Below are 12,600 nucleotides of genomic sequence, written 5' to 3' on the forward strand. Positions count from 1 at the left end.
AATGTTGATATATTATTTACCAGTTTTCTTTGAATCATAACATGTTTTTTTTTAAAGTTTATTTAATAAAAAGTTCAATAGTAAATGGAAGTAATGGTCTGTTCTTTTATGTATATCTTTAATAACACATAGAAATTGAAACCTGTAGTGACTTTCAATAATTGGTAATTACCATATTTATAATTACTCCCAGGGCTTCAAATCCAAAATATCTTAGTCAACTTTTCTCCTTTCATAACAGTGGACCAAAGATTTCTTGGAAACAAAAACTCCTTTAAAAATGTTAGATCCGAGATTTTTGAGTTGTCATTTTTTTCCTTCCCCCAAATATCAAACTGAAATAATGAAAGGAATTGTTTGTTATTAGTGGATGTCTTTCTACTCATATTCTTTTAAGCATCTTAAATAATGGACATAAAATCTAACTGAAGAAAACTGTACCTGGCATATACACATATATCTGTTATTACTATTTGGCCTGTTCTAAAGGATTTTAAAGCTTTCTATCGTAAGAAAGTACTTAATATGAAAAATAAAAGAAATATTTATAAAATTTAAGAAATAAAATGTCACTATTTTCCCTTCTAAAAATTATTTTCATGTGAAGATAATCAAATTTGTTATGCAATATATATCTTAAAATAAGACACTAAACATGCATACAGGATTTCCTGATAATATAAGTACATTTATAACATTTAATGATATCACTTTCTTAGTTTTCATTAGTTGGTATATGTAAAAAGAGGAGATCTACAAAATCTATATAACTAATATTTTGAAGTGTTTTATTTTGAAAAAATCAACTCTGATTATATTAAATCATATATTTTTATAACCTAATAATCCATAAAAGCATTGAATGTTTAATTATTTGAACTTTATGCAATTCCACACATTTTGGCGAAATTAAACAAAATTTGACACAAATATTCTTTAGAATATGAAAGGATTCATTATCTTGTTAAAAAGTTTCTACAAATCTCTAACAGCTTGGATATGGGGAGCTGAAAAGTTATGCATTTTTCTGCCATAATTTCTGATTAAACACTATTCTAAAATTAAAAACAAAAAAACTAAGCATTGTAATGATATTAATTTCATTGTTTTGCTGTCTTTCTCTGATTTTTAATGTTTTTCAAAGTTAATATAAAAAATATTTTTATCAGTTCTTTTTTTTTTTTTTTTTTTTTTCCCCCTTGAAATATGAACCTTATTTCTTTGCTTAATCTTGTGTGTCATTCATGCACTTCTGTTAATGTTAAGTTGGTTTCTACTAGCATTTCTAATTTTAAGTTTCATAAGCAGAGTAAAAAGCAAGAATTTTAATATACAGGTGCAATAATTAACCAAAGTTAATTTTTTTTTCTTTTAATTCTTTAGTTGTTTGGTCTATTTCATATCTTACAATTTTAATGCATGCAGCTGGCATTTCACCTGTCTTTTTTTACTGTTATTACTTTCTCATATACATAATATAGAGAAAATATTGTAATCCTTAAAAAATTCAGACTCGAGATTTTGAAGAATCTTTGCATTTTAGATGTTCGAAAACAAATTTTTGGAAAATGTCTGTTTGTGACAAAGAGAATTTAAAAAAAAAACACCTTTAAATTGGATGTAATTTGGTATATAGTCTTAACACTAAATTTATAGATTTCTATATAATTTTGTACAAAATCTGTTCAGAGGAAATCTGTCCAGCTATTTGTATATAAGTTAGCACAGTAACTGTAAAACAAAGCAAACTAGATAGATAAAATTTGGTACATAGATGAAACATCCAAATTGTTGAGACATCAAATTTTGAGGGAAATGCAGCAAGATGTTGACCGGTTTTGGGTCTACTTTTAGAGGCCTGTAAATGCGATACTCAGAAACGCAATGACTTAAATATGACAAATTTGGTATGTGATGTGACTGAATTTATAGTTTTGTTTCAAATTTTATTTTGAACCGGTTGGGAATAAACACATCTAAAACAAAAAATAATATCTTAGAGAGTATATCAGAAAGTTTTTGGAAAACCACTCCTGCTGGTTTCAATTTAAATTCACTGAATATGATTTCAAGTTACTTGTTAAATTTTGTCTTATGTGTCAATGGAAAACTAAAATTCCCGTTTATATTCCCAAAGTTTTCAAGTAATTATTAATTAAGGCTAAAATAAATTGTATAGGTTGTAAGGTTTCTATAAATTCTTAAGAATTTGAATATAAAAATTCAAAAGCTGTTAGACATGTTATGTTAGACGAGACATGATATGTTCTCGTGGTTTCTTCATCTCTGTTCCCACAAGTAGAAGCCTTTAAAAACAGTTATAGTTTTGTTTAAGATTTTAAAAAAAAGGGTTTGTTTAGATCCCGAAAAGAGTGAAAACAAATACAGTTCATATCAAGAAACATGCTGAAAAAGTTGTCAAAAGAGCATTTGATGGATTGTTTCGCCGGCGTCCTGGCCTACGAAGCAACATTACAGATTTGTAACAATATTTTACATATTCTTGTCACCATAAAAGCTTCTGAACGTTTTATAAAAAAACGTTTAATTCTTGAAAGCGATTTTTTTTCCCCCCTCCTTATTTTCTATTTGACACAATTTTAAATTCAGTTTAGTATTTGATTTCTTATGATGATTCTGGCTTTTAAATGTAAATCCTAAAATGTGAAAAAGAATTTTAAAAATGTGTAATTGTCATAAAAAATGATTTGCTAAGAGTACAAAATTTTGACAAATATGTTATTAACAATTTGTAAAATCATCGTTATTTGTACATTTTTTAAAGAATAGATTTTCTTTATACTTTATTTTCTTTTTTTAACTTTTCTTTAACACTTAAAAAAATTTACTATGTATAATAGTTTTTAATTAGAAAATGAAGAAAAGTTTGCAGTGTGTATTCCTGCATATTGAAATTTCTCTGCATTGATTTTTTTTTACTGGGAAATGATCATGTTCCAACTATAGAGGTTTAATTTATATTCCTATAAAAGCACTACTGTGTCTAATATTATTTGTTCGAGGTTAATGCATATATTTAAAAAATATTTAAGTTTGCTAAAAAGTCTCTTTGAGATGAAATACCATTTTTTAAACCTGAGTTTTAAAATATTTCTTACTTAATCTAAAGGGAATAGGATTCAATTTATTAAATATAAAAGAAATAAAAATAAAAAGGTATAAATAAAAGTTTATTAAAAAATAACGATAGTGATACATCTTTATTAATGGCATGATAAATTGTATAAATAGTAAATTATTTTAAATTTCTCCTTAGCAATGCTATTTTCATAATTTATTCAGTCTTCTTTTTCTTGCAATTTCTTTGATGGGAATACAGCTATCAAAGCTAATTGAAATCCAGAGATTGTCGCACTAATCAAATTTGGTACCTAAATAAAAATAGAAAAAATTCAATATTAAAAGTTATTACATATACATGTGTATCTTTTGAAATAACTATCATTATGAAATAAATTTAGATTAGATGTGTGTCAAATGATTTGTATATTTTTGAGAAACTGGTATTATTGAATATTATGCAATGATGGAATAATTCTAGTTTATATATAAACAACTTAAAGTAGATGGAAACAACAAATAAACTAAAATGAAAAAAAAATAACTAAAATTCCTATGGACTCTTATTTCAAATCAAAATCAAGCACCCTAATTATTTTGTGTTATAGTTTTCTTTTTGTTGAACCTAATTTCCATTCTATGATTTAGTTATTCCCAAGGGCAGGGATAAAAATATTTACTTTAATGTATACAATGCTTCTCTTAATTTTTCGATATTAGCAAAATATAATTGAAGAATTCATTGTGACTTGAAACATGTTTGGTGTAATTGCTACTTATTTCAAAATCCAAAAAAGAAATAAGTACTGACTTTTTACTTAATCCTTTAAATATTAGTATAGAGTCATATATTTATTAATATAATGTTGGCAATGAGGTATAGTAACCGGCAGAGGTCTAAAATGTCAAGAACTTTAGCTGGCTATTAATAAATTATATTTTAAATCTTCACCAACAGGAAGTTTAAAAAATCTCTTGACTCAATGACCATATGGTACAAAACGCATAAATCTGAATGCAGTAAAAACTATATGGAATCTTCAAATTCTCTGGAGATCAAGGCAGCTGAAATTTTGTGGAAAAGGTCAGTAAAAAATTGTGGTAAGCGATATTTGAGTTTCTTGTCAAATGGTAATGCCAAGACATACCAACATGTATTAGAATTAAATGTGTATGGTGAAGATGTAGAACTTACCAAGGAGGAATGCGTAAACCATGTGGCAAAGAGACTTAGTACGAGGCTTCGTAATAAAAGTCAAAGAATGTCGAAGTAAAGGGATTACACTTTGTGGCCGTAAAGAGGGAAGTTTAAAAGATAGCACAATATTACAGTTAACAAACTTTTATAAAAAAGCTATAAAGGGGAATGTCCCTGATGTCCAAAAAATGAAAGCAGCAATATTTGCTTCATTGTTCCACAGCTCAACAGATAAAACACCTAAGCATAGTAAATGCTCTACTGGTTCTACTTCATGGTGTTTTTATCAGAGAGCTCTGGTTAACAATGAAGAGCAAAAATCCTATTCAACAATGAAGATAAAATTATCTGAACTGGTGCTGGAAAAAATACTACCCATATATCAAAGGTTTGCTAATAATGAATTGCTAGCAAGATGTGCTTCTGGTAAAACCCAAAATGTAAATGAAAGCATTCACAGTATTTATTATTTGGAAAAACTGTCCATATAAAATTTTTGTTTCTAAAAGGAGATTAGAAATTTCAGTAATTACTTCTGTAGGGGAATTTAATTTTGGCTGTTTTAACAATACTAGTTTAGAATAGAATGGATTTAATGCAGCATCTTTAGATATTGTTCAAAGAGTGACAAACGACGCATAGCTCAAAGTGAAAATAGGAACTCTGATGTATGGAAAAGGAAAAGAATTGTAAAAAAGATTTCTAAGTCAGTCAAAACCACAAAAAATATTAAAAAAGAAGGAAAAACACATGGTTCTGGAAAATTTTAATATTTTTATTTATCTTTTTTAGTATAAATTATTTTTTTATTGTGTTAACCCTTTAGAGGACCATTTTTTCTAGTCATATTATGTTAAAATATTTTTAGGCTTGAAATTAGAATAAGGAAAAGGATTAATTCAGATTATTAGATAAATTTAATTTGATTAATTAATTAATTTGGTTAATTAATAATTAAGTAACAAATCAAGACACATCATTTTGTATGAGATAAAGAGCTGAAGCATCTAAGTTTCTGACTTAATAAAAAAATTTGTCAGAACCTATGCCAACCTACATAATTTCATACAAAGATTGATAAATTTGGTGGGAAGCATACTTCCTACGGCCCTAGAAAGGGTTAAATGAATTATACCGTTTCTAAAAATCTCAATATGCCAAATTGCGCTGTTTCATTTTAATATTTTTTTCTCAAAAAAATATCCTATGAACTGAAGAATAAAATATAAATATGTCTGTTGTTCAATAAAATTAGTATTTAGTTGTATCAAAAATGTAAATATTAAAGGTAAGTGCAAAAATATTTTTAAAATGCCTTTTTCTCAAAACTATATTTTATCAGTTTTGCGTGTCTTTAAAATGTTCCATGCGTCTTAATTTTTGAGTAAATTTTATGAAATTTCTTATACAGAATTCTGATATGAACTGAAATAAATCTTGGTATCCATTTTACATTTTGGCTTCATTTAAATAGTTAAAAGTTAGTTTTATTTTGAATAAGCCAAAAATTTTAATGAAAATGAAATACATATGCACAAAAAAACCTTAAATAAAACCTATCAAAACAAAATTTTTTTAATGAAATGACAAAATAATACCTAAATATATTTGAAATGCCTTTATAAGTAGTAATAATGTAAAATAAAGTGAAAAAAATATAAAAAATTGGAACGTTTTAAAAAATACTTAAATTTTTTTTTAATTAAAAATATTTTTGAAGGATATTTTGAAGGATATTTAGTATATTCCATAGATTATGTGCAAAAAATTTCATAACTTGTAAGTTTATTTTTAAGGAAAAAATTATATAGAGTCCACTGTCTCCTTAACATGTATTTTTTATTTAATACTAGCCGCCTTTGGCGTTCAGCCGGTTTGCCAATCTTAATGTTCCTTAAAATTTTAATAATTAAATATTTTATGCAATTCCAACTTTAATAGATTCTTCAGCAAAATATTTTAAAAATTCAAATTTTGAGAGTCATATAATTCACTCATAATATTATAAAGGCCTTCAGTCATAACGTGATATGTATCTCTCTAATTTTCTGTTACCCCTCGTAGAATTCGTGCTTTAAATTAAAGTGTAAATGATTAATCTGCAATTAATATAATAATATTTTTTACTGAAACAAAGCATTTTTTTAATAATATGATTACTGATAATAGAGTCACTGAGCGTTTAAACTTTATGGGCACTAAAGAATATCTTTCTTAATATATGTAATATCTCAAGAATTTGTCAAGAAAATTTCTCAGATTCATCATGAACAGATCGATTCATTAACAATGTTTAATTTTAAATGCATCAAACACTAAGAAAATAAAATGAATTGTTTAAAATAATCGGTCTAAAACAGGTTTAAAAAAACTACTTAAAAACGATGTACTTAAAATTATAAGCATATACAAAAAATATATAACTAACATAAATACAATTTAATTACAAAAGCATGCAACTAACCTAAAAATAATTTAAATCATTGAAAACAGGTTAAAAAAACTACTTAAAAAACGATGTACTTAAAACTATAAGCATATACAAAAAATATATAACTAACATAAATACAATTTACTTACAAAAGCATACAACTAACCTAAAAATAATTAAAATCATCCGTTGATAGTGGTTGTCATGACAACAATCAGAACAATGCGCATGCATGAATTTTCTTCGCTAGTTAGGTAACGCAAATGCGTGAATTTTTCTACGCCAGTTGGGGTAACGCCATGCAGATTATACATTTTTAATTTCCTTTATTCTGTGTTATTTTAATTCAAAAGTACTTCAGAATGAATCTGAAACATGGATTAATTAACAATGTTTAATTTTAAATGCATAAAAGATTAAGAATATAAACAGAATCGTTTGAAATAATCCGCCGAAATATATTAACCCTAGCCTCATTACTGTTGGGAGAAAAAAAAAACTGAAGCCTTACTCATTTGGCGGTGGGGAAAATGGAAGATTATTTTGGCAGAAAAGTTGGCGGTGGGGAAAATGGAAGATTATTTTGGCACGAAAGTTAGTTTTTAATTAATAATTAAAATTTCAAAAAAAGGAACCCCAGGTGCACATTCCCGGCCTCTAAGGTATACATGTACCAAATTTGGTAGCTGTATGTCAAATGACCTGGCCTGTAGAGCGCCAACACACACACACACACGCACACATTGAGCTTTATTATAAGTACTAGCCGCCTTTGGCGACCAGCCAGTTCGCCAATTTTAATGTTCGTTAAAATTTTAATAATTAAATATTTTATGCAATTCCAACTTTAATAGATTCTTCAGCAAAATATTTTAAAACTTCAAATTTTGATAGTCATATAATTCACTCATAATATTATAAAGGCCTTCAGTCATAACGTGATATGTATCTCTCTAATTTTCTGTTACCCCTCGTAGAATTCGTGCTTTAAATTAAAGTGTAAATGATTAATCTGCAATTAATATAATAATATTTTTTACTGAAACAAAGCATTTTTTTTAATAATATGATTACTGATAATAGAGTCACTGAGCGTTTAAACTTTATGGCCACTAAAGAATATCTTTCTTAATTTATGTAATATCTCAAGAATTTGTCAACAAAATTTTCTCAGATTCATCATGAACGGATCGATTCATTAACAATGTTTCATTTTAAATGCATCAAACACAAAGAAAATAAAATAAATCGTTTAAAATAATCTGTCGAAAACAGGTTTAAAAAAACTACTTAAAAAATTATGTACTTAAAACTATAAGCATAAATAAAAAAATATATATAACTAACATAAATACAATTTAATTACAAAAGCATGCAACTAACCTAAAAATAATTTAAATCATTAAAAACAGATTAAAAAAAACTACTTAAAAAACGATGTACTTAAAACTATAAGCATGTACAAAAAATATATAACTAACATAAATACAATTTACTTACAAAAGCATACAACTAACCTAAAAGTAATTTAAATCCTCCGTTGATAATGGTTGCCATGCCAACAATCAGAACACAGTGCGCATGCGTGAATTTTCTTCGCCTTTTACGGTAACGCAAATGCGTGAATTTTTCTACGCCAGTTGGGGTAACGCCATGCAGATTATACATTTTTAATTTCCTTTATTCTGTGTTATTTTAATTCAAAAGTACTTCAGAATGAATCTGAAACATGGATTAATTAACAATGTTTAATTTTAAATGCATAAAACATTAAGAAAATAAACAGAATCGTTTGAAATAATGTTAACCCTGGCCTTATTACTGTTGGGAGAAAAAAAATAAAGCCTTACTCATTTGGCGGTGGAGAAAATGGAAGAGTTTTTTGGCGGAAAAGTTGGCGGTGGGGAAAATGGAAGATTTTTTTGGCGGGAAAGTTAGTTTTTAATTAATAATTAAAATTCTAATTAAAATTTCAAAAAAAGGGACCCCAGGTGCACATTCTCGACCTCTAAGGTATACATGTACCAAATTTGGTAGCTTTATGTCAAATGACCTGGCCTGTAGAGCGCCAACACACACACACACACACATTGAGCTTTATTATAAGTATAGATATACAAGAATGCATATTTCATAATGTACAAAAAATCTCTTATTAGTATTAAAATATGTTCTATATTCTGCCATAATATCATTAATTTTTAAATTATATGTTTATCATTAAACCCGAGACGATAGCATTATATAAATGCTTACTTTCCAAACGGAAAAATTAAAATATTCTAAATCTCATATATAATCAATTTAATCATCCTAAGCTTCATCAAAATTAACTAAAATAATAGTTAAAATTAATAGATAAATTTCGAAAAAATACATCTGTTAATTTTAATTACTTTTTGCAATTTATTTCTTAAGTCTACATGTATATAATAAAAGTAAGGGGGAAAATTAATAAAAATATTTTATTCGTGCAAAAAAATAGCGAATAACTTAAGATGGAAGTAAAGAAAGTTCTTTTTTGTAACCAAAAGTATAAATCATTATTGATAACTTACATTTTTTAGCTAATTGTCAGTAAAAAAAAAATCACTGCCTCAAAAAATTTTCTTAAAAAAAGTTAATTTGATAATTTCTTTATCTGGTATTAGATGAAAGAAGAATTAGTTTATTTATGATATGTTACCTAAATAGGAAAATTGAAAAAGAATTACGTTCTGATCAGAGAGATTATGTTGCCATGAATATAATTTTAATAGCTATAGGTCACATAGTTGTGTATTAATATTTAATAGATAACTATGCGCTTTTCATTATATATATATATATATATCAATGGTAAGCTGAAATGTATTTTCCTAAACATATTAAAATTTCAGGGGGGCGTTGTGATGTTTCAAATGATACACAATAATGTTAAAATATAAAACGTAATAGCTTATTACAAAATTAACGTATAAAATAAAACTGTATATAATAATGTTGAATACCTGAACAAAGCTGTCTTCTATAAGAATTCCATAAATGAACCATAACGTGGTCACCACAAATGTTGAAAAGATTATTAGAAAAGGCAAACTTTCGGAACTTTTTGTCTGAAATACTTGTGACTGAAGAAAAAAATAAAATAGTTTAATAATGTATATGAAATAATTATATCTAATGTACTTTGTGAAGTCTTACATCTTTTATTCAAATATTCAATAAATTATCAAATCATACAGTTTGTAGCATTTCTTTCTATTCATTCATTTTTTCTAGCTTTGAAAAATTGATTCATGTTTTCGTTTATCTGGATATGTTTTTATTTTAACCTATTAATCAGGGAATTAATTTTAATCAAACTCTTTTCACACGAAAATATTATATTGTACCTGATTAACTGCTATCAGATACAATGTAATATTTCCATGTGAAAAGAGTGGAATTAAGGTTAATTCACTGGTTAATAGCTTTAAAAAATTTGTTTTACAATTGTAAATAATATATAGGGTTATGCTTGCTGTATAAGTTTTCTGTCACATTTTCATTTATTTTATGTAATTATAATGTTGATTGAAGGTTGCCATTTCAATTAAATGAATATAAGTGTGTAGACATTTTGAACTTGTCCTTAATGGTATTTTAGAAAGTAATACTACTATTGTATCAGCTAGAAAATTCTTACATTTATTTGATTTGTTGTTTATGTATCATTTAATATTCACGGCTTCATTCTAATTAAGGTAGCTAATTTTTAAACTCCAATAGATATGCTTGTACTTCAAGCTGAAAAAAAAATTTAAATAATGTTACAAATTACAATTTATATCTTTTGATCCACTAAAGTACTTCTAAAAAATGATGAAATATAAATTTTTATTCAAAGGTCCCAATCATATTTAGTAAGATATTGACACTAACATTTTAAGTTAAAAAATTTTTTTCCAAATCTCTGCGATTAAAACGAAATGCGTTCAGAAGCTTTAGATATCATTGAAATAAACTGATACCAGAGAAATAAACTGCTTTCAAAACTTAATAACTCAATCATTTTAGATGCTGATGAATGGAATATCATTGCTAGTGTATCTGGAATATTTTACTAATTCAGACTGGGAGACTGTACATCCCCTTCTCCTGCCTGAGAATTACATTTATTAACTTAATTAACATATAACATTATTTTTCTGTCATTTTAAGCACTTTTCCGTCTGAAAGTGATTGTCTATTTCTTATAATTAAAAAAAAATAGCTATGAAACCCTCATTAACATAGACACCCTGTATATTGTTGCATTTAATGATTAGCGTATGCAATATTTTTTGTACAATATTTTTTTTTTTCATTGTGTCAACAGACTAGAACTACATATAATGATTGCTCTTCACAACTACATACATTTAAAGCAAATTTTCACTCTTTAGGAACCAATTTTGTTCAGACATTTTTATTTGTCTTCATTTAACTTGATTTCTTTGCTAATATAAAATTAATAATTGGCAAATTAAAGGTGTATTGATATGAAATTTCGAATCAATTTTTCACTTATTTCTTAATGCGTTTTGAAATTTTGCACAGTTGTGGTCAGACGATATTACATATTGTATTTTCAGAATTTAAATATAAATGAATTGATTAATTAAATTTGGTTTCAATATGAAAAAGCTCAAGGTGGAAATGAATTTGAGAAGAAGCTTGATAGAAAATATAGTTAGGAATGAATTATTGACAACGAAATTTTACAAAAGTTCATAAGTGTACTAAAGATGTTTTTACAAATTAAAAATTAAAGGTTAAAGCAAAGCAATAGACTAAGGAATTGAACCAAAAAGAACTATTTAAGGAAGAAAATTCCAAAACTTGATAGCAAAAATTTAAAAATTGAGAGTAAAATTCCAGTTTAGAATGTTACCGATTCCTGAATATTACTTGCACCTCATCTGTGATGAGTTTTGTTTTGATTTCTAGATTTTTATAGAATTATTTTTCCTTTTCTGTAGAGTAATAAAAACTATTTTTTTTTATTTATTTTTTATTTAATTAATTTTTTTTCTTTTTTTGCCTTTTTCTTATTTGTAATATATTTGGTTTTGACAGACATATTGCATGAAGATTCGTTTATGAAGTGTAACGATTCTCCAACTTGAGGGAATTTTAACACTGAGTATATTTTATAAATGAATTCAATGATTGCAGGATTATTTCTTTCCTTCAGTCAGACAATTGCTTTTTAATGACGTCGATATGCCGTTTGAAATATCGAAAGTAACAGCAATTCTTAAAATAAATTGTTAAAATTTGAAAAATTATTTATTCATGAAAACTATAATTCTACTGGTTATGAATAAATGATTTCTTTAGATACAATTTCATCCAATACACTACTCATGGAAGAGATTATTACATAAGAGTTATTGATGTGGCCAAAGCCGTTTTAGACACTTTTGGACAGATCTAATCCTATTGCACTACTGGACAAGACAACAACAACATTCAATACAAGATAGAGGAGTAAAAATGGATCGGTGTAACTTTTCCATTTATACAATAATGAGACAGACTTGCACATCATATTATCGAAATTTTTGATACTGAAAAACTATTTACACAATAAAAAAGCGCGTATCGCGTATTATATTATCGATACTTTTCAAATGGAAAGTTCACATTTCAAAAGACAAAAATTGTTTTGATATTTTGAACTTCTCAACTGACTTTTAAATTATTGCATAAATACAAATAAATATCTGATATGACACGTGCCGTTTAATTAAGAGGAAAGAAATTATTACCCAATTGATTAATGTTAAGCAGTTGTAATTGTCGTCATATATGAAGAAATTTTTTACTTAAGGAAAAGAACATATGAAAAAAAAAAAAAAAAAAAAAACATGCTTTATTGTAAAGA

General features: G+C 26.2%; 1 protein-coding gene across 1 annotated transcript in view; it reads right to left on the bottom strand.

Annotated features, from left to right (window-relative positions):
- Window positions 1-3,172: 3,172 nt before the first annotated feature.
- Window positions 3,173-12,600, bottom strand: part of LOC129960660 (sugar transporter SWEET1-like) — a 29,239-nt gene continuing 19,811 nt past the window's right edge. The window contains exons 5-6 of the mRNA XM_056074214.1: window positions 9,701-9,820; window positions 3,173-3,392 (exon numbers count right to left, since the gene is read on the bottom strand). Of these exons, the coding sequence (XP_055930189.1) occupies window positions 3,300-3,392; window positions 9,701-9,820 (213 nt within the window). The 3' untranslated portion in view covers window positions 3,173-3,299. The remainder of the gene's footprint in view (window positions 3,393-9,700; window positions 9,821-12,600) is intronic.

This window comes from Argiope bruennichi, chromosome 2 (assembly GCF_947563725.1).
Source record: "Argiope bruennichi chromosome 2, qqArgBrue1.1, whole genome shotgun sequence".
NCBI classification, from domain to species: Eukaryota; Metazoa; Arthropoda; class Arachnida; order Araneae; family Araneidae; genus Argiope; species Argiope bruennichi.